Source organism: Cryptomeria japonica, chromosome 3 (assembly GCF_030272615.1).
Source record: "Cryptomeria japonica chromosome 3, Sugi_1.0, whole genome shotgun sequence".
NCBI classification, from domain to species: domain Eukaryota; kingdom Viridiplantae; phylum Streptophyta; class Pinopsida; order Cupressales; family Cupressaceae; genus Cryptomeria; species Cryptomeria japonica.
Window position 1 is genome coordinate 120,395,374 of NC_081407.1, and position 23,034 is coordinate 120,418,407.

Sequence of the window (23,034 nt, forward strand, 5' to 3'; positions counted from 1 at the left end):
CTACTCCCATGGATTTCTAGATCACTTCAGTTGCCCTTGGCCGTACTACGAAAGAGCAGAAATTTCAGGAGGTTGGTGATACCCTCAAGGCAATTAGTGCTAGATTGGACCATGAGATAGAGAAAAGAGACAAGTATGAAGCAGAGAATATCGGACTTAGAGAGTACATTGCAGGGATAAGGCGCGAGAATCCCAACCTTATTTCCCCTATTGCAATTGATCGTGGACTACATACACATTATGAGGCAGCGAGAGATACACTCTTGGAAGTGGAGAAATGGATAGAGGATATGAAGAGACAGGCGGATGATTTCCTTACTCACCTTGTCTAGGCTTTTGACAAGACAACAAGGCTTATATTCAGGATACAGTATTTGGAGGGAGTTTGGGAAGAATTTCGACCCATTTAGGAGAAGACTATTCTACGCCTTAGAGCTTTGAAGAAGATTTCTATGTCCACATTGATCAGAGAGAATATTGTGCATAATGGAGATAGATATGATTTCCATGGCTAGTATTGTTCATTAGCCATGAAAAAATCAACTTATGAGAGCACATGAAAGAGTTGTGCAGAGATGGAAGGATTTAATCATGATATTCAGTCGAAGATCCTTGCCTCAATTGAGGAGTTATTGGGAGTTGATGTCAATGAAGCCAGTGGTTTACACTTAGCAGAATTAAGAGACAAAATGAAATTCATGTATTTCAATTAGTTGGACTTTTTGAAGAAGAGTCAAATAGATGATTTGGTCTCTTTGTTGATTCATGTTCATGATTCACAGAAGCTCATGCTAGATTGGGAGAACACTTTGGATGCTTGCTCGGATGCATTGAACATGATTGATTTACAACGGGATACCTTACCCAGCATTTCCATGGAGTTAGATTCTATATTGGCTAGATTCTTGGAGTATGCTAGGAGAGAGAGATGCAGGACGAAATATTCTAGAAGATTCCCTATTTGATTTCTAGGTATCTTTCTATTGGGCCATATGTTGGTGGCACCATTTTTTATGTAAACCCTAATCAGGGCAACTCTAGGGCTTTGTTGGCATAATCTTGGCCCTTGATTTAGTTTTAATCTTGGTCATCCATTTTGTATGAGACTCTATATATATCTCATTGCCTCTCATTTCTAAGAGAGAGATTTTGTAGAATTGTTGGTATATGTTGCAACTTTTTAAATATAAATCATTGTTCGACTTGATGGTGATTTTGTTTCTCAAGTGTTGTCTTACATTCAAGGTTCTCAATTCCTCCAAGTTAGATTAGAATTTTCTTTCAATGTTTGTTAGATTGAATGAAAGAATTGTTCAGTATATTTGTGTGGATTCTATTAATCCATACCACTAGCCTCTTGCTAATTGTTAGTGTGTCGTGTGTGGTCAACTGGAAATTTATGCAAGTTTAACTTCGATTATTATACGTCCATTGTTATGCATCAACTTGGATGGTCTCAATGTTTGATGGTAATAATTTGAAAATCTATGAAGTATACCTTAGATGATTGCACTAAGCTTGTGTCAAAATCTATTTGATTTGATGGTGAGACCTTGCCTAGTTTTATCCCACTAAATTTGTTCATCATTTCCTACATTCATAGGCTTAGAATAGATTTCCTGAAATTCCCTTTTGCCATTTTCTTCTAGAAAATCTTGTTAGAATTGAGTCAAGAACTACATTGCCAAATCCTAAGTTATCAACACACACATTCCATATTCATGATAAACAAAATTAATTCGAACAGTTGTGTAAGTCCCCAAGTGAAAACAACAATTCACATTGACCATTGAGTTACCCACTCGTCAAGACCCAACTGAAGAAACCTTGGAATCATTTTAGTTGATCTTTCCCTTAGCATCTGAGGTGATTTTGTTCAAGAGAGGGTAAAGTAATTTGGTATTTTATTCTGATGCTTGCACATGCATAAAACACACGTCAAGTACAAAAAGAAGGGTTATGTTTTTTCAGCTTTTTTTTTGAGATTAGGGTTTTGCTCCTTAGGCCATATCATTACTACTCATGTTGTCAGAATTGAAGAATTTGGTCTCTAAGTGTAAAAAGCTGAGTGGAAACCCTAATTAGGGTTTTGTTCCAGAAGAACATTCCTCAATCTATTTCATCAGTTCCCATGTCCTCGAAACTGAAAAATTAGGTCTCCAAGTGCAAAAAGCAAGTTAAAACCCTAATTAGGGTTTTGTTCCAGATAATCCAGCATTGATATGGCAGACCCAAGTTGGACATGGTAGGTTTAAACATTAACATGGAAGATCAAGGTTATTGGTATAAAGGTCAAAAATTTACACAAGGAAAGAACATGGTTGATGGTGATCAAAGTTTGTCATCTCTTGACTTCCTCCAAGTCCGCCATGCCATGGAGAGGATGGTAGCTCATTCATGAACTCCGCCTTGAACATGTCCAACATGCTGCCAAGTCCGTCTTGGCCTAAAGTCTTTTAAGTTTGCTCAAGAGAAGTTGGCAAACAATTGGCAAACTCCTACCTTCAGTTAAGAAACTCATGGTGAGAGTCAAGCAAATTCCTACATATGGTTAAGGTTAAGCCAAGCAAACATGTCCAAGACACCTTAAACCCCGCCCACTCATGGCATGACTTCATCAAATTCCGCCCTCCTAAAACATGGTTGGCATTAACCAAAGTCTGCCTAGGTTGGAGGGAGAGAAGAAAGACAAAGATTGGAAAAGAAAAACGTGGCAAGAAAGACTTCAACTCCGCCCTATCCAAGAGGCTTCCAAGTCCGCCCATGATAAATGGCAAATGAAGGTTAAAGTCCGCCATGTCTCAAGGGTGAATGGCTAATCAACATCAAAGTCTTCCTAGGAGGAGTTGAGGTTGGTAAGGTGAAAATTGCACCAAGGTAAACATGTTTTGATCAAGCCTAAAGTCCGCCCTATCTTGGCAAAGACTAAGCCAAGTCTGCCTAGAAAGACTTAAGGATGGCAAACACTTAGAAAGCATGTCCAATGAGAGCCAAAGCCCTCTCTCTAGAAGAAAGACAAAAGCAAAATAAAGAAAGATTAAAACATGTCTAATGCACTTTAAACTCCGCCCTAGCAAGCTATCTATCAAGTTCGCCATGATGAAGACAAAACAAAGTTAGCAAGGATAGAAAAACATGTCCAAGAGCACACAAAGTCTGCCTAGGGTGGACGATAAAATGCATGGAAAAGATGAAAGTATTGAAGCATGACAAAGTTGGAATAATACTCCTCAAGTTCGCCCATGTCCTAACATAATCAAAGAAGCAAGACTCCAAGGTATACTTGGAATCCACCCAAGGGGTATGGAAATATGAACATGACACGAACTCATGAAGTCCGCCTAGGCTAAGGAGAAGATAAGAAAGGTTTACCAAGACATGGCAAAGACCAAGAAGAAGATTGTCTACATTCCTTCCAAGTTTGCCATGAGGAAATGTGTCCAAGAGAGCTCATAGTCCACCCAAGTAAAGTAAGGAACGTGGCAAAGACTAAGCCAAGTCTGCCTTAGCCTATGAAGTTCAAAGTTTGCCTAAGGAAATTAAAAATGGATTGTCCAAGCACCTTGAAAGTTTGGTCAAATACAAGTTGGTAAAATAAATTACATCAAGATGGATAGACACTAACCAAGTTAGCCTAGGCATAAATGGGATATGTGAAGATGCCTAAGCTAGACATGAAAATTCGCCCAAGATTTGAAGATCAAACATGAAGATCAACTTGCCATGGTGAAAGACAAAAATTGGCTAAAAGAAAAATAATTTTGACAAAAAATTGCACAAGAAATCAAGGGTCAATCAACGAACGGGTTGGAAAATAATTTTTGACACATCAAATATTTTTAATATTTTTCAACCCAAAGGAAAATAATTTCAATACTCAGAAAGATTTTCAAAAATTCAAGAATTTTGGAATTTGGAAGAAAGTTCTTGAAGATTCCTTAGCTAAGGTTGGAATTTTGAGAGAGAAATAAAACTTTCCATTTTGGAAAGATTTAAAACTTAAAAACACAAAAATAATAAAAATTTGAAAAAAAAAAACACAATGATAAAGCTTCTAAGCTAAGTTGCCGGTACGGGTACGAGCACGGGTACGGGTACGTGGGTACGGTATGCTGGTACGACAATTTTTTTTAGGGGGGGCTGGGTACGTATGGGTACGTCCGTACAAAAAAAAGTAAAAATCATAAATATATACATATATACAGTCTAATAAGTAGAAACAAAAATTAAATTTAGAATCCCACATATCATCCTTATGCTAAACAAAACTTGGAACTATCATATATGATTCATATTGATATAACTATAACAAAATTACAAATTTACTATAAGTCTAATCTAATATGAAATATCCATTTGTCAAACTTTGAATGTTATGATAGATATCCAATTCATTGTTCATTGGTTCAACCGTTCAACAATAAAATAACACAACTAATAATCAGCAATAGCATCATATGGGTCACTAGGAAGATCAAGATCAACATCATCATTGACATCAGATGATGTAGGTAGAGTACTGGAACCACATGCAGCCTCACTGCCACTTGCACTAGCAGCAAATTGGCTATCAGACTCCCCAGAAAGTAAAGATTGTGTGGCAGCTGAAAAATCCAAATCAGTTCGCTCTGGATCTACATCCCAAAACTTTGTGCTCCCATCCTTATACTCATTTTGTTTATGAGTAAGAAGGCACAAGTTTGAATGCACATAAATGAGCTCTTCCGCCTTACTTGCTGCCAGTCGGTTGCGTTTCACTGAGTGGATAAAGGAGTATGTGCTCCAATTTTGCTCAGATGAAGAGGAACTAGCAACCTATTGAATAATTGACACAAAGTGAGAGGGTGACAATTATAAAATAGTAAAAAATCTAAATTTAGAGAGCAATAAAAATTAAGAAACTTACTTGCGATAAAACTTTGATTGCAAGAGTTTGAAGGTTTGGTGATGTATGGCCATTGAGGTACCACCAAGCATGAGAATCCTTTTTATACTTGTCACGGAGAGCGGAAACACTTTGACCATTGGAGGCTACAAAATCAGCAAACTCACTTGTCATTAAATCCTCCATTTCAGAATCGGGGAAGAGTTTAGTAAGTGCTGTCCTACACCCTTCACTGACTTCTGAATCTCTATATTGTGGTACCCTTGATGGCTTAGCAAGCATTTCATCACTATAAAATTTGGGAGTCAATGCAAATGCAAGAAGATGTAGTGGGGTGGTCATTTTGTTCCACTGCTCAACACAAATTGATTGAACCTCTTTGAAGAAAGTTTCTTCGGGATCTTGCTCTTTTGCATTGATGATGGCTTTCATTTTCTCAATTGAGTCAATGCCATCATATACCTCTCCCAAACATGGGTGATCCATGTCAGTATAATGAATCATACTCATGATGGGCTCAGTGAAACTCAAAAGATATTCCACTCGATCCCACCAAGTGTCATCTAGGATCATGTGCTTTACATTTGTTGCCCTTTTAGTATTGGATTGCCTCAATAGGGACCAACTTTGACTAATTACTGTTACCTATTTTTTGCTCCTGCCTGAAAAATAGGTTGAGAGATGCTAGCATGAACAAAAGAAAGCTAGTGTATACTCATTCTCTATTTTGTGTTTTAAAAATGATGTTTCTAAGTACTTTTATTCTGTAACAGCAAGGAAAAACATCTCATTGCAAAAGAAAAGTATTTTTTATTCATTTTCAAAATGCGTCCCACACAGGAGCCGTGGGACTAGCTACGTATATCCAATGCAGAAGAGAAATATACACATATGTATGCAAGTACAAAATAAAAATAAGGCATGTCAGAGGTGGAACCAGTCATTGCCTGAATGACTGGAACAGTTGAAAGACGCTCGTCGTAGCCTTTGTCTTGCTGCCCCCCCCAGTCCGTTGATGTTTTCCTTCTGATCTGCAAAGAAGGTTGAAACAAACAATGTGTTAGAACATTTTGTTCTAAGCAATAGCTGGCTGCATTTCTGACATATGTACTAATGCACGCATATATATATATGATTCCTACGTACATCAAATGCATATAGCTCACATCACAGAGTAATCTCCAAAAGGCAAAATCAGATCAAAGCAAGGTCACCATAAAAATGCATTTTTTGCTGACAGGTTTGTTTCATGTGTAGGAAAAGGAAAAGGAAAAGGGACAGCTTGTTGTTTATGAAATTCAATAAGATGAGTGGAGACAAATGCGGCTCCCACAAGGGTTGAGCCCAGCTCATGTGAGAAATACAAAGTTTGAATATGAAGTTTAGGCATTGAGATTATGCATGAGCCACTATACATTGGTAGACAGAGGATCTTCCAGGGCTGAATGCAAAGCTGCTTTGCAGGAAGAGTTTGGACTTTCTGTTAAACCAGATGTATCATTGATAGGCGTTCACTAATTCCTATAGAGGTTGGAGATGGATTCAGTATGGAAATGTCTAGTGAAGGTACAGAAAGTGAGTTTCCAATGGTTATTGCAGATTTCAAACAGTCAAGGATGCCAATTAGTGATGATATGATTCCAGCAAATTCATTGGAATTAGAAATTTCGGAGAGAGATAACCAAATGTATACATAATCTAGATGATGGAGGGAGTCATGAAGTAGAGCTCTCAAAGAAATCAATCCCACTTGATATGCAGAACAATGAAGCTGTTTTTCATAAATACTTGCTGAACAGAAGTGATAAATGTATGTATATGGAGGAAAAAAACAGAACAGTTTGAAATAGAGGATGCCCATGGCACTGCACCCAAACTAGAAGACTACAATCTAATACAGATAAGTGATCCTGAAAGCCCAATATTTGCAGCTACGGGAGATGACAGCAAATTTAATCAGAAATGTAACACCATCTGTATTGAAGAAGCTAGTACTGAAAATCATATGGAGAAAGTAGGTGCAATAGCGTCACATATTGATATGTCCTTAATGGTGAATAGAGATACAGCTTCATTAATTTCTGGAAATTCAGAGCGGCCAAACAAGGAGATAAATGTCGAAGGAGTCTCAGGAAAAAACCAAAAGAGCAAACAGAATGTCTGAGCATCAAAACTATTGCAAGGACAAACAGAAAAATGGCCCCTTTCCTGTTTGATGCTGTTCTGGAACCCAACAAACAAGAGAGTGAATCAGACAAGGAAAATTGGACTTCAAAAACTTTTTTATGCCAAGCATCGAAAACAACTAAAGGGAACATTTGTAGAGTAGACCAAGACACTCATCTTCTTCAAACAAATACAGGAAGGGCACCATTTCCATCTCTCTCTCAGAATTTAAGGGTGAATAACAGACCGACCAGAAGTTCTTCCTTCAAGAATACTAACAGAAGTATGGATAATCAGCAAGGCTTACACTCTGAGGTTCAAATACCTGGAATAGTTCAACTTCCAAACGTGGCAGACTCAAAGAAGAAATGGCATATGGTAGTAGATACTGGCTGCCTTATGCATGAGGAATCTAGACAGGCTTCGAAGCAACTGGAAGGCATCAAAGGGACTCATCTGATCATCCCTAGAATTGTTATACAAGAATTAGATTGTCTGAAACACCAAAATAAGTCAAAGCAAGGGATTTTCAGATGGATTGAACAGTGCATAATAAACAAGGGTTAGTGGGTTCACGTGCAAAGATCTGCAGAATCTTTTTCAGTTGGAGATGGTATGTCACCTACTGCAGAAGATCATATTCTTGAATGCGCCTTACTCTATGAAAGATTACCAAATGGTGGGCATGTTGTTCTTCTGAGTAATGATGTTGCTATCAAAATCAAAGCTATGGCTGAGGGGAAGAAATGTGAAAATGCCGAAATAGCATGTCAAAGGGAGTGCAGCAGAGGTGAAAATTACCGGTTGATTAAACTAACGATTTTTGATTATTCTAGCAAGAAGGAAATTGATGTCATGGTGGAGTGTAAGGGTCAAGATGCTGCTCGGTTCCAGAATGTAGATCACGTCCATGGATGGGAGGAATATGTTGTCTCCATGGTTGCAAAGAACAAAGAGAAGAACAATGAACTTTTCATTTCCTTTGAATGTGAGACTTTGAAAGCGGAAAAGGATGCAGAAGACCATATTGATCATTATTTGCCTCATTTGATCGGACAGGAAGCTTGAATATTGGTACCATGAAAATTCAATGACTAAACTTCAATTCAGATGATAATCAAGCAGATATGTTAGAGGACAAAGAGCTGGATACGGGGGCTTCCTGTCACAGGAAGTGTTATAACTTTCAAACTGAAAAGGGATTACAAATATGAGCAACCTGATTGTTCTGTTGGAAGCAGCATGGCAAATGACTATGATTTATCAAATCTGTTGGGAGTTTGTAAGCAAAAATCAACCAATCCAGAGGAAGATATGATTAGACAAATACTGGCAGAGGAGCTTCAGGCAGAGGGTGTTACTGGAAACATCCCAAAAAAATGGGAGTGCCAGAAAAATGGAAAAAACACAGTTTTTTCAAACTGTTTTTCTAATATTTTTGATAGAAAGGGAAAAATAATCCTGTATACCAAGGAATGAATTTTTCAGGAAATGCAACGAATTACATGAATCAATTTTTGCAAAAATACAAGCAAACGCCAAGCAGATTCGATGCCATGAAAATTTTTCAAAAAACGCAGAGAAGAAAGCCAACATATTTCATTAAAAGGTTTTTCTTTCTTTCCAGAATTACAAAAAATGGCGGACCTGTGCAGCGTAGCAGATGCAAGGTGAAGCGAGCGCCCAGCAAGCAAGGAAGCCGAACTCCGAATGCTCAGAAGGTACCCAGAAACACAAAACGTTTTCCACAGCGGCTCCAGAATGAGCCCGAAACCAGCAAATGCAAAGAAAGAGGAGCCGGCCATAGCAAAAACAGGGCCCGGCGCTCAAGGATGCGCCCAGAAATGAAGGAAGTATGATTTTTTTTCCTTTCGAACCCTAAGCGGCGCCCAGAGCAATGCAGAACCGTTTCCAGAATGATCGAAAGACAAAATGAAGACTCAAGCGAGCTTTTAGGGTTTTCTTTTCCCTTAAAAATGTCTTCATTAAAAAATTATTTCGATTCCCTTCTATGCCACGCATTACACATGAAGGCCACATGTTGAGGTTCGCATGTATTGCTAAGTGATTTTTATCACTTTAAAAAACTTTGTAAATCATTTGGCTTCCTAAGTGATTCTTATCACTTTGTCCCCCCTTGCTATTATCCTTAGCAAGTTCTTTTTGTAAGAGCTCAAAAATACGCCCTCAGCCATATAACAAATGTCTTTAATAAAGTTTTCTTTTTATTATAAAATTTTATTATTTTTTGATTAAACATTTGTTTAATATTATTCTTATTTAATATTTAAAAAATAATAAATTATAATAAATTTTTTTTTATTTATTAAAGTGTTAATAAAACACTTTTATTAAATATATTTTTTATTACACTTTATTATTATTTAATAAATAAAAATAATAAAATTGTATTATTTAAGTGATTTATTTATTTTATCGCTTTAAATAAAACAATTCTATTACTTTTATTTTATTAAAGCTTTTAAATATAAATAAAAATAAAATCAAACAAATGTCTGACCAGAGAATAATAAATCTTTTTTTTGAAAAATCACTTTATTAGATATTTTTGTTTGGGCAGAAGGAGGGATATTTTTGCATTTATGAGGGCTTGCAGGCCTGTCAGAGACATTTCAGAAGCATTTATGTTGCATTTATGAGGTTTTATGTTTGCAGAATGGATGACTTTGCCTTTTGGCTCAGGTTTATCCCTTTTGAGCTATTTTTGAGGCCCAAAAGTTAGGGTTTTTGAGTTTGCTCGACCTAAAATGAGGAGGTGGAGTCTTCTTGATATGTTTGGAAAAAGGCATATATACTGAGGGCCTTCTTTTTTGTAAGGGTTCTGATTCATTCATCTTGGAGCAGACTGTAATTTTTTGGTTCTCTCTGCAAGAATGGATGTCTTTGTAACACATTTTCAGGATTTATGAAGCTTGGTGATACCTGTTTGGCAAGGATAATAGCTTGGTTTGCTGCTCTACTTCTCATCTTTCTTTGTTACTGCATCTTCAGGGTTAGTCAGTTCTTTGGTGGTTGGCTTTTGCCCCCCTTAAAATTTACATCTCCTTTTGATGCCTTATGCAGAAATACATGTACTACTTGCAGGTCATAAGCTGTGTTTTAATGATTAATAGTCTTAGGTTGTGAAAAAAGGATTTTTTTTCCCTCTTAGGACTGTGATTATCCAGCCTGTTTATGAAGCATTGATGCAAGGGTTATGAGTTGTTGGTCAGTGTGAAAAAGGGTTCATTATCATTGCTGTACTGTGTGTCTTTTGCTTAGATAGATTCCAAAAAGAGTACCATCTGGTGCAATCACCTTAGTTTTAAGTTTTAGTTTTTTGTATTATCTCCTCCTTACTCTTTTCTTTGAAGAAATTGTTAGTTTAGGTGCAGAATCTGAAAAGAACCAGCTTACTCTGGAGGTTCACTCCATTTTTTAGGCAACCCACAGGCCTAGGAGGGTTCCCATGTGTCACAGGCCTGCTGAGTTGATAGCTTAGCAAACAGGGGTGCAGGTCCAAGTGATAACAATTACCATGCTAGTAAGTGGCTGTCGCACCTTCACAAGTCGTCTCAAGACGATTGTGTTGGATGCAAATCGAGTCTCAGCGAGTGTTGGTGTCTGTTTTATCATCTACCAAACATTAGGATAGGATACTCGAAGGTATTCTATCCTCTCTTGAAAAATCACTACTGATTCCAAGGTCTATATGTGTGAACAAGCGACTTTAGTGGAATAGCTTCTTGGGTAGTGTATGCTGAAATTTTCAAGGGGGACTTACGTTTGACAAGTATTCTTGAATTGCTGGACTTAGATGGATTTAGCAATTTTAGGCTCTTCTTTTTTTTGGGGATTTTCTGGGATTTAGACTTTCAAAAGAAAGGGAAAAAGAGATAGGGTTTGAGAAGGCTAATCTAATCCTACGAATTCTGGAGACGGTATCAACTGGGTGCCCTCGAGAAACCAAACCTTGCTTCGCCACACTAGGGACAAATACACAAGGCCGGTGCAATCTTCAATGGGTTGTGCTTATGATCGAGATGTTGGGATGCACAGGGGGTGGGCTCAGACTAACTTTGTACGGTAGAATGGAAATCATCCATTTTACCAAAAGTATGAGCGGAGATACACCATTGATTGACACTTATCAAATCCTTCATTCAAATTAACAACAATGAAAGCAAATCTAAACTAATTCTAACTAAGTGTTGAGGAAATTGAAACCATGCAAATCATTCAAATAATAGAGATTACAAAGCAGCGCACATGCAATATATTATCTGGAAATGACCTTAAGCAACAATACATCAAAAACCTCACCCTTTTCAAATGAGAGGAGGCAACCTTATACTGTTTCTCAAAAATAAATGAATGGCCGAGATCAAACAATGATCAAGGGTGAAGATTGAAAGTCCTAAACCCTAATTAGGGTTTCCCGAAATACTACTAGTTCAAGCAAATGAAAGAGTGACAAGTGGCGCAGCTGCTAATTTTACTGAGGTGAGTGGCCACTTTGGTCTTTCAGAGATTCAACGTATCTGGACACCACGAGCTTGACCTCCTCCATGGTGACACTTGGTAAACTGCCAATCTGGAAGTCGATGAGATCCACATCGTCGACGCATGTGGCAAGGATGCCTTCCCACTCCATTGCCTGGGTCAGGAAGTTGACATCGATGGAGAGGAAGTTTGCAATCTTCGAAAGATCGCCTTTGTTAATCATCCCAGAATCTCGGAAGAAGCTTGCCTGAATCTTAGTTCTTAGGTTCTCTGCTTGTAAATGCTTCTCCCTTAGGCTTTCCTTCTGCCAGATCTCTGACGCCACATGAAATACCTTGACCAGGATCTCTCTAACCCTTGCCTCTGTCTCAAAACACTTGGTCTCGGATTTCTTCAAAACCTCAATCCGAGTGACTAGAGCATAGTACCACATGCCAAAGTCGTAACTGTCTCTTGTCTGTATGATGCCTGCATCCACTAAGCTCTTCTTTGACATGCCTCGGATAACCTTCAGGTGAGGGAGTATTTCATTCTGAATTTCATCCACTTCTTCCCAATTGGATGCTAGATAATGGATACGATCAATCAACAAAGAAGTTGCCTCATGTGCTGATACTAAGTTTTCTACTAGGGTGTCAGCACGTATCACAGTGTCTGAAATCCACTCCTTTTCTTGAGTGTATGATCCCTTCATCTCATCATAGTCCTTCATTGATCCCTACTGAAGAGGCTGTGGTGGAGTAGCTGGGACTTCATGGTTGAGTGGGCTGGTAAGATGGAGAACATACTTCCTCCACTGCTCGTTCTCTTCTTCCACTTTCTTCCTCTTTTCTTTCTCATGAGCCAGCCTCGTCTTTAGAACTTTACAGGAGTCGTCAAAACATTGGATCTCCTGGTCTTGGGTAGGCTTACCCATCTCTATGGTGGTGATCTTGTAGTTGTCTGCGGTGACATTGTCCCTAGTCTTCCCTTCTTTGGGCACTACTATCTGGACTATCCAGAATCCGACACTGTCTCTTTGAATCAGGGAGAACTTCCTGGTTGGTTTGGGCAGTTTAGCTGCGGCGGGTTAATTCACCTTCTCTAGGAATGCTGCGGTAACCTCCTCGGTAGAGTGGACATCCTTGGGAACCTTGTCCTTTATCCTTGCTCTCAGCCAATCAGGAATGGTTCATTGTTCTACAGTGTTCTGATCAAACTCATTGTCTACTTCTCCTGGGTTCGCTGGTATGCCATCCAAGAAGATTGTAGGGGTTTCATCCTGCCCCCTGTCTGGAGTTCGGAAGACCTTCTCCACCACTTCCCCAATTGTCTGGGAAAGCACTCTTACTTCATCATCACTCACATAGATGTTCATCTCTTGTTCCCCAATTGTACTCTGATCAGGCGCAATGGAAGCAGCACTTAGGATGGAGTGACTTTCGCTGGATTCTCTTCTCTCAACTACAACCCTTTTCCCTATGCACTTTGTAGAGCTTCCACCCAACTCCTTTCTCTTTCGAGATCCAACACTTTCCGGATTCCGAGCATCACCGGCAGAGGTACAAGGTTGGACGGACAGAGTATCATCCACTCCCATTAATTCATAAGTTAGAACCACACCTTTGGCCTTCAACTGTTTTGTCTTTTCAGACGCCCACCACCTTGAGTACTCAACCACCGACCTCATGAGGTCTGCTAGATCTGATTTTTCTCCCTCTGTCCAATCTGTCAAGACTAAAGGTTCATTCTTCATCTTCTCAAAACCCGGCTGTTGAAGTTCTAGGCTTTCTTCCACCTGATTGGCAACTTTGAACACTTCCGTTGCTCTCACCATACTTAAAGGAATTCTTGACCAGAACCTCTTTCGGGATCTCGAAACTATCGGCTGCATTAGCCCAGTAGTCTTCCAGATCCAGTTTGTGCTCAAACGTTGTCCCTTCGATCTTTTTTATCCTATGGAATGGATTGAAATCTTTTCTTGCCTTGTATTGGTAGAAGGGATACCAGGCCAGTTCTTTCTCAGCCGTAGCTATAGCCTATGACGATGGACATGTTTCCAGCCCATTACCAATTGTAAGAGAGGATGTTCCTGCCTTCTTCTGCTTATCCCTTTGAATCATTATATACTCCTCTAATTGTCTCACAACCTCGAGCAACACCACTCGGTTGGTAGGGTAAGCTGGAAGCTTGTATGGGGGCCCAGAGAATCCCTGAATTCGGAGGTAAGTGAACTTTAGATATTGGATGTACCAACACTTGAACCCACCGATGAAGTCCATAGACTCTTGAGAGAGCCTCTGGTGCTGGCCACCTTGAAGGGTCCGGGTAATGTGCATCAGGAAGGCATCATTCACCCTTTTGAAATGGAATTTCTCCTCCATATGGAGCTGGGGATAGCAATCATATACCGGAAATTTGTTCTCCTTGTTCCCAACTTCTCCTCTACAAGTGAGACCACTGTACCTGTAGGTCTTGGCTAAAGAATAGAACAAGTAAGTACTCATGAAGAAAGTCCTATTCGCCTCCAGATTCCTTAGCTGGCTGTCTAGGTTGTCGCTGATCATACGGGCCCAATCTATCATTTTTACTCCATTAATTATTTCGTTAATGAAATAATACATCTAGGGTTCGAATGGAGCTCCCTGAGGATTTCCTATTATTCTATTGAGCAAGACAATCATGTCCCCAATGTCCTCCTTGAAGTATGCTCGCACTAGGCTCTTTCTTTGGAGTTTGGAGGCGCCCTTCCTCGGCTTGTCTAGCCAGGAATGATTAACTATGGCATCATATTCTTCTAGGTGATCGTGGTACAAACAGTCAGCTTCGTCCTTGGTCATATATACTGCGTTGTGGTACTCAGGGATCCTGAAGGCCTCTCTGATGGCCTCATCGCTGACATTCGCCAACACTCTTCCATCAGGTGCAACAATATCCTTAGTGATGGGGTTGTAGTGTTTGGCACATTCAACTACTAGTTCATTGCACTGCATGGTGGGGAGGAAGCCGACAGCGTGCACGATACCACTCTTCATCATTTTTCGCACAATGGTGGTAGGCACAAGGTTGTCCAGACCAAACATTCGCTTCTTAAACTCCCTTAGATTGATGTGTCCGAGGTTGGTGTCGCTGATGTTCTTCCACTTGGAAGTCAGCCTTTACTCTGGAGGAGCATCTTTATCTACTTGGAACTTCATGGTGCTTAAGACCTGCAGATGAATGATGAAAACTTTAAGTTAGAAAAATTCTGCAAAATTTCGAAAAAAAATAAGGGGGCCGCGAAATGGCTAAGTGTTGGAAAATTTTCCATTTTTCACTCTCATACTTAGCCACAAAAATTGAATTTTCACCTACAGACCCTCAGCCTTGAGGTCGGTTGATGTCACCATCAAGTGTTAAAATTTTCAAAAAATTTCATACTTAGCGAAAAAAATTGAATTTCCACCTCCAAACCCTCAACCTTGAGGTCGGTTGAAGTCACCATCAAGTGTTAAAATTTTCAAAAAAATTTCATACTTAGCCAAAAAAAATGATTTTCTTTCTCCAAAATTTTCGAAAAAAATCATCTATTAAATTCTGGAAAATATTCAGAAAATTCACAATCTTAATTTCACCTCTGACTTGGATAGGAATAAGGCTACACTTTTCTCCAAAATATTGAGAAAATTCAGAAAAGATGCCTTTCTCCATAAATCTGTAAGCCTTCTGCCAAAAAATATTATCCCACTTCCAACAATATCTAGAATTTCCTCCAGATGATCTTCAAACTGACATACTTTACTAAGCTCTCCTTAGTAATTTTGAACTTCTTGGTGTAATAATGAATTTGATAATGAAGTATTTGTAGACAAGGTTTAAGCAAAACCCCTAAAATCATCCAACTCATACTTCTAGTTCTAAAAAAAAACTTTCCATTTTGATTTAAGTTTGAAGATATTCATTAATCCTCCAATATTCCCTTTTAAAAAAACTTTCCATTTTGAATTAATATCTCAATAAAAAATATTCTCTCAATATTCTCAAAAAAAACTTTCCATTTTGGATTTATTTTGAGGATTTTTTTTTTTATTTAGATATTTCTTCATTTTGAATTTAATTTTGAAATCTCTATGGATCATGTTGACTTTGTTTGACCTTCCATGTGTAGGTTAATTTTTCGAATTTTATTTCCATCTTTTTCAAATTTTGGCGAACTTTGGCAACCTCTCACAGGTATGGTGGACTTTGGCTAGAACTCCTTCATGGCCTCCATTAAAGTGAAACTTTGACTAAGGCATTGGGGCGGACTTTGACTCTTGCTCCCACATGGCCTCCTTTTCCTTGGCAGACTTTGGAGGTTGCTTCCTTCATGGCCTCTCTAGGTGGGGCAGACTTTAGGCTACACTCCCACCTTGAGCGGACTTTGGAGACACCTCCTAGGGCAGACTTTAGGCATCCCTCCTCTTGGGCGGACTTCAACCTTAGCCCCTTCCTGGCTTCTCAAGCTTTGGCGGACTTTGGCTTGGCCTCTTCATGGCCCCTTCAACCCATGGTGGACTTTGACGCTTGCTCCCACATGACCTCCATCAAGGTGGGACGGACTTTAGCCTTAGCACCTTCATGGTCTCCTTAGGCTTGGGCGGACCTCAACCTTAGCCCCCACATGACCTCCATTATGGAGGGCGGACTTGGAGCTTGGCACCCTCAAGGTCTCCTCAGCCTTGGGCAGACTTCAACCCTTGCTCCTCCATGGTATCCCTAGGTGGGGCGGACTTTAGAGAGGGCACCCATGTGACCTCTAAACTCATGGCGGACTTTAGGCAAGGCACCCACATGGCCTCCCTAAGGCATGGCGGACTTTGATGAGAGCACCCACACAACCTCCTAAGGCATGGCGGACTTCATGCATGGCTCCTTCATGGCCTCTTCAACCTTCGTGATGGGGTTTGAACCTGCAGAAACACTTCAAAACCCTTGTTAGCTAGACTTAGAAGAATTTTCAAAGAAATTTCAAAATTTCACAGTTTAATCTAATTTAACCGGATTAACTTGAAATTTGAAATCCATGCTTAGGTGGATCATCTGAAGCAGCAAAAAGCCTAAAATCTAGGGATTCAGCTTTTTTAGGTCAAAACTTGGAATTTTCGAGTTCGGGTCGAGGCTGGTCAGTAGTACAAGTGTAAACCCTAGGTTTGCATCTCGGAAAAAGCAAAAAGCCTAAAATCTAGGGATTCAGCTTTTTTAGGTCAAAACTTGGAATTTTCGAGTTCCGGTCGGAGCTGGTCGATGGTGCAAGTGTGAACCCTAAGTTTGCATCCCGAAAAAAGCAAAAAAGCCTAAAATCTATGGATTCAACTTTTTTTAGGTCAAAACTTGGAATTTTCGAGTTCCAGTCGAAGCTGGTCAGTAGTACAAGTGTAAACCCTAGGTTTGCATTCTGAGAAAGCAAAAAAGTAGACATCCCTAAAAAATAGGGAAAACTTTCTAAAAATAGCCATACCGGGGATCAGGCTAAAAATGCCAAAAACGAAACTTCTTAAAAAATAGAAAAAAGCAAAAAAGAAAACTTTCTAAAAATAGAAATTTGTCCAAATTCGTCCAAATCAATTGCGATCTTCGTCCTTTGGCCTCTCTAAGCACTCTAGTGGTGTTCACACTTCGGAGTCACATAACTTGCAAAAAACTAGCTTTCAATCGTCAAGGCCTGAAAGGCTTTGAACTGGACAAGGCTTGGTGAAATTGTAGCAAAAGGTGATAGGATACTAACAAAATCCTGGAAAGTAGGAAAAGAGAGGGTCCCCATTTGCAATGGGGCGATGTGTGAAAAAGGTCACAACATCTGGCGACTCCACGAGAGGAATGTTCTGGAATATTCCTAGGATAAAACCCATTCTGATCATTTAGAATCAAAAATTAATTATAACTTACCTGTCAGCTTGGAAGGGTATTCAAAAAGGAAAGAGGAATCCCCAGTTGTATCAAGATCTTTCATCCTTTAATTATAAGTGTGTGCAAAAATGCATTAATTCCCGTCTCATAAGGCCATTATGACTCTTCGGTTCCATCATGGCAAGTCGCATAATTTTAAGTTCTTTGCCTTACTCCAAAAGCATCCTTGGATAGAGCCTCACTGCCAGCGAGTGTCCATAGCCCCGGCGAGGTTATCTCTATTATCTCATGGAGATTGCTCTACTTCCGGCGATTTATACTTTGATTTGAAGGATGCACCTATAGAGATTTCTGCACACCTCAAACGCCAAGTGTTTTGATTTTCTTTTCTTCTCTTTTATTCTTTCTTGATATTCTTTTTTTTTCTTTTCACATATTTCCACACTTTGGCGTGTAAGCAATGAAGCGTACCATGGGCTTGAGTATTATAGTGGCGCTGAAGTAAGACTTTTGATGAATTTCCTTATGTTTTCTTGCCATAACTTTACTGTGGGAGGTCAAAAATGACTTAGAGGACTCTTAAAGTGTACAAGATATAATGATTAATTGACTCAGTGTCGAGATACAACTGATGATTCCTTTTCTAGTCAAATGTTTGTCCTAGCTTCGAGATACTTTAGAGACAATTAATCTAAAATTTTAAAAGACCTTCATAAATATTCACCAAAGGAATACCCTGAACATAGCTTAGCGGGTTCAAACCAATGTGTGCATGTTTAAGCAACATCACCTTCTCACCAAAGGGAATCCTCCTTTATTACTAAACTAAAGCACGCGGAAGCAAGCGAAAGCAACTAAGCTGACAAAGCAAACTAATCTAAGGAAATAAAAACAACTAAACTAGACACACAACCAAAGCAAAACTACCCTAGCTATGCACAAACGAATTCCACCATGGAACTCAAGGCATGAAATAATGTTTTAGGAATTGCTCATTAATGGGCAAAGGAATGTCATCATCTGTCAAAGTCTTTAACCTGAAAGCGTTCTCTCCCAGTATCTTGGCAATTTGGTATGGTCCCTTCCATAAGCAATCGAACTTGTCGTGATCCCCTTTTCGTTCGTGGGGTTTATCCCAATACAGGACCAGATCCGAGATCCTGAATGCTTTCGTAGTGGCTCGTTTGTCAAACCATCTTTTGATTGTCCCTTGGTACTTGGCAAACTTCTCCAAGGCTTGATCTCTCTGTTCTTCTAGAAAAAGCAGTTGGGAGAGACGAATTTGGACTCGCTCTTCTGGATCCAAAAATTCTTGCATGAACTTTAGAGTCAGGATCCTTAGTTGAATAGGGAAAATCGGGTCCTATCCGTAGACTAGGTGGTATGGGGAAGTGCCTAGAGATTTCTTAGCTCTCGTTCTGTCTGCCCATAGAGAAAACCTTAATTGTGTATGCCAATCTCTTGGGTTCTTATCAAGCAACTTCTTGATCACATTGAGCAAATTTTTGTTGGTTGACTCTGCCAGTCCATTACCTTGGGGGTAATAATTCGATGAGAATTTCAAAGTGATGCCATAATCGAATGCCCAGTTGGAAAACTTTAGAGAAGTGAAGGTGAAGCCATTATCGCACACTAGAGCATGAGGGCATCCAAATCTGGTGATAATGTTCTCTTCAAGGAACTTGATTAATGTGTCTGTCGTACAGTTCTTCAATGCCTGAGCTTCAGACCAGCGGGTGCAGTAATCGGTTGCTGTCAGGATGTACTTGTGCTGCGCGGATGACGGTGGGTTTATTGCTCCAATAAAATCTAACCCCCACATGGCGAATGGTCTTACCTCTGTGATTGGTTGTAATGGCATTGCGGGGTTCTTTTCTCTAATAGCGGCAACCTGACAAATGTGGCATGTCTTTACGTGTTCATAAGCATCCTTAAAAACCGTAGGCCAATAATATCATGCCCTTAAGATTTGAAAGGCAGTGGCTTGACTCCCTCCGTGGCCCATTCCAAACTTGGAATGAAAATATTCTATTATTCTCTTGGCTTCGTCGTATCCAACACATCGAAGGTATATACCTTCATGATTCTTTCTATAGAGCACTGATCCCTGGAGCATGTATCGCTAGCATTTGAGTCTGAAGGCTCGTTTCTGTGCAGAATTCATGGGAGCGAGGTATCTGTGGTCTGTTAAATATGACACGATATCATAGTACCATTCTTTCTGGGAGACATCAGTCAAGACATATGTTTGTTGTATTAGTCCAGGTCCTTCGACTACCATAGTTTGCGTTAGAGCCTGCCCTTGAACTAATTTCATCGGTTGTAACTCTACATCATATTCTTGGATGGTGGCGACCCACTTTCCTCGCCTTTCCCCTAGTTTGTTCTGCATCAGGAGTGTTTTAACTGCAGCATCAGGTACAATGGCGAAGATCTTACTCAATATATAGTGCCTAAATTTCTTGACAGCCTTCACCAAGGCATAAGCCTGCTTTTCACCACTTGGGTATCTCAATTCTGCATCCTTGAGAGGTGAGCTCATAAAGGCTATAGGATGCTCTTCCTTTTCCTCAGTTCGCTGCGTGAGTATTGCGGCGCACGAATGTTCAGATGCAAAGGAGTACAAGTAGAATGGCTTAGTGTAGTCTGGACTGACCAAAACTGGCGCGTTAGCTATAGCCAATTTGATTTCTTCAAATGCTTTCTTTGATGACAGTGTCCATTCCATCTTTGCACCCTTTTTCAACATCTCATTTAAAGGTTTTACTATCTCGACGAAACTAGTGATAAATTTTCTGACAAAATTAATCTTTCTGAAGAAAGACCTCAGCTCCTTTTGGCTGGATGGCAAATTGATCCTTGAAATAGCATCAATACGCTCAGGGTCAATCAATATGCCTTTCTCTGTGATCAGGTGTCGTAACAGTTTGCCTTCGGTGACCCCAAATATGCATTTCTTTGGGTTTAAGGAAGTCCCATACCTCCGACATCTTTGGAATATCCTCCTTAAGTCTTTAATGTGACTCTCTCTTTCCTTTGAGAATACAGTAAGATCGTCCATGTAGATGATTATACTCCTCCCAATTAGCTCTCTGAAGGCGATATCCATAGCTCTCTGGAATGTAGCTCCAGCGTTGATCAGCCCAAAGGGCATTCTTTTGTAAGAAAATGTTCCCCATTTTGTAGTGAACGCGGTTTTCAATCTATCTTCATATTCCACAAGTACTTGATTATAACTTGAGTATCCGTCTAGAAAGGACATCATCTATGAACCATTCACAATTTGTAATACTTCGTCGAGGGACGGCAGGGGGTAATTGTCTTTTTCAGAGGCTTTGTTCAAATTTCGGAAATCGACGCACAGTCTAATTTCTCCACTCTTCTTCCTGACTGGGACCAAGTTGGCGACCCACGTCGAATGGCGTACTGGAAATATGATCCCTGCTGTTAGCAACTTTTTCACTTCTTGGTGTATAACAGGTTCCAGTAATAGGTTGACTGGTCTCTAGCGTTGCCGGAAAGGTTTACTGTCTCGTTTGTGAGGAATCGTGTGGGTAATGATAGAAGTATCATAGGTCCTTAGGTCCTCGTAACTCCATGCTATGATATCGGAGTATTCTTTTAAGGCTTGAATTATTCCGACCCTTTCTTCTGGTGTACAAATTTTGCCTACGTACACATTTTTGGCATTGTCCTCCCTCCCCATATTTACTTTTTCGAATTGGTCACCATTAGTCTTCTGACCTTTCATCTCATTAATTTGGTCCTGATCATACATTCTTTCCAACTGTATCATTCCTTTAGGGATGAAATTTGTTTTCAAGTTCAAAACTCCATCATCATCCAACTCTGTTTCTTCTGTTTCCTCCTCATCAATCATTTGGGCTGCAAATATGTCTGAGCTTGTTAAAAATTCTTGGATTTGACCATCGTCTTTGAATACTTGAAAATTCGTGATGTTATCTGGGATTGAGGGATTCAGTGACAACTCTATGGATAGATGATCCATGTTTCCTATGGTAAGAGGTTCCAGTGAATTGGCTGCTTGAGCTAACGTGTTCGCAATTTGGTTATCTGCTCGCCTGACTGACCGGATGTTGAAGGCGTCAAAGCTTTCCAGAAGATCCCAGACTCTGTTACGGTAGTGGGACAGTCTCTTATCATGGCAAACATATTGCTTTCTCACTTGCTTGACCACTATCTCTGAATCACCGTAGGCTTGTACCATTTTAGCTCCCTTGCTTATGGCAAACCATAATCCATGAACTAGCGACTCATACTCAGCTACATTGTTGGTGCAGGGGAATTGGAGTCGACGGGCTATGAGAAACATCTCCTCGTCAGGATTGGTTAACTTAAAACTAATTCCTGCCCCTTTTTTGGAGTAGGATCCGTCAAACCTTAGGATCCATGCTGCCTCTTCATGTTGAGACCATACTGAAGTTGGCCCTTCCATTTCCTCCTATGGGGGTGGTGGAGTTTGAGTTTCCATGGTATTTTCATTGAATTTTTCTAATATTTGACTGATCTCACTTTCAACCTCTTGTTCGACTGTACGATAGGATGGTGAAGCTTGTATTTCAAAGGTGCGTCTCCGACGATCTTGTAGTTGATCTTCTTCCATATTTATCTCTATATTTTGCTGAGGCTCGGAGAATCCCCGATGGACTTGTCTACTCTCGGTGTCACTTCCGGGATCTGCAAATTGCTGTAGCATTTGACGAACCTCTGTGATTGCTTTGTGACATTCTTTACAAGTGAATTCTGAATGAGATGCGTCGTGAACCCGACACCAATTGGTCAGCAATAGCTCATGAATCTTACTCCTCATCTCAGCTCTCCGACACACGTTCATCCCTATGAATTCTTTGAAACTCTCGAACAACCTCTTCTCTTTATCTGGATCGTCCATCACTGTGAAGTCGGAAAGGTTTACATTGGTTTCCCCTATGGAGGAGGTTTGTAGTGTCAGAATTTCATTCACCCTAGGTGTATAGGACCCTAGGTCTGTTTCAAGGAACAATATCTCGTTATTTTCTCCATATTCTGTAATCATTAGTCTGAGTCTTGGGGTACTATCAATTTTGATTTGATTGGGAACCCCTTTCCATGGCAACCACATGTGAGAGAAGTTAGTGGAAATGTATCCATTTAGTCTTCTGGACCAATCCCTACTTAGCAACATGCCATATCCATGTGGGATGTCTACGACAGAGATATCGATGCAACTTTGCACTCTCGGGTCTGCTGCCAATTGCATGTGAATATTGTTGAGCTCTCCCATCATCGGTACCTCAGTCTTATCTAGTTTTGTGACTTTCTTATTAGTCTTTGTCAAAACAAGTCCTAATTTTTGACAAACGGCCAGTGGCATCACATTGCTGGAGGCCCTAGAGTCTACTAGACAATTATGCAACATTTTACCAAATATCCTCACCGACAATAGGAATGGAGTAGGTTCATCTTTCCCTTGGTAGAAAACTACTTGGTTCTTTCCTGGTTCCTCTTCTTGCTCTTTAAAGGGAGAATCCCCACTGTGAGAGCTTTGTGATAATTCTTTTGCTAGAATTTCTTCCTGGAATATGTTTGTGTCCATGAGGACTTCTTCTGGTGTGTTGTTTTCCTGATTTTCA

The 23,034-nt window shown here is 39.9% G+C and overlaps 1 protein-coding gene across 1 annotated transcript in view; it reads left to right on the forward strand.

The window, feature by feature from the left end:
• Window positions 1-7,049, forward strand: part of LOC131855803 (cytochrome P450 734A1-like) — a 29,614-nt gene extending 22,565 nt beyond the window's left edge. Inside the window, exons 4-5 of the mRNA XM_059217195.1 lie at window positions 6,378-6,572; window positions 6,710-7,049. Of these exons, the coding sequence (XP_059073178.1) occupies window positions 6,378-6,572; window positions 6,710-7,049 (535 nt within the window). The remainder of the gene's footprint in view (window positions 1-6,377; window positions 6,573-6,709) is intronic.
• The last annotated feature ends 15,985 nt before the right edge of the window (window positions 7,050-23,034 follow it).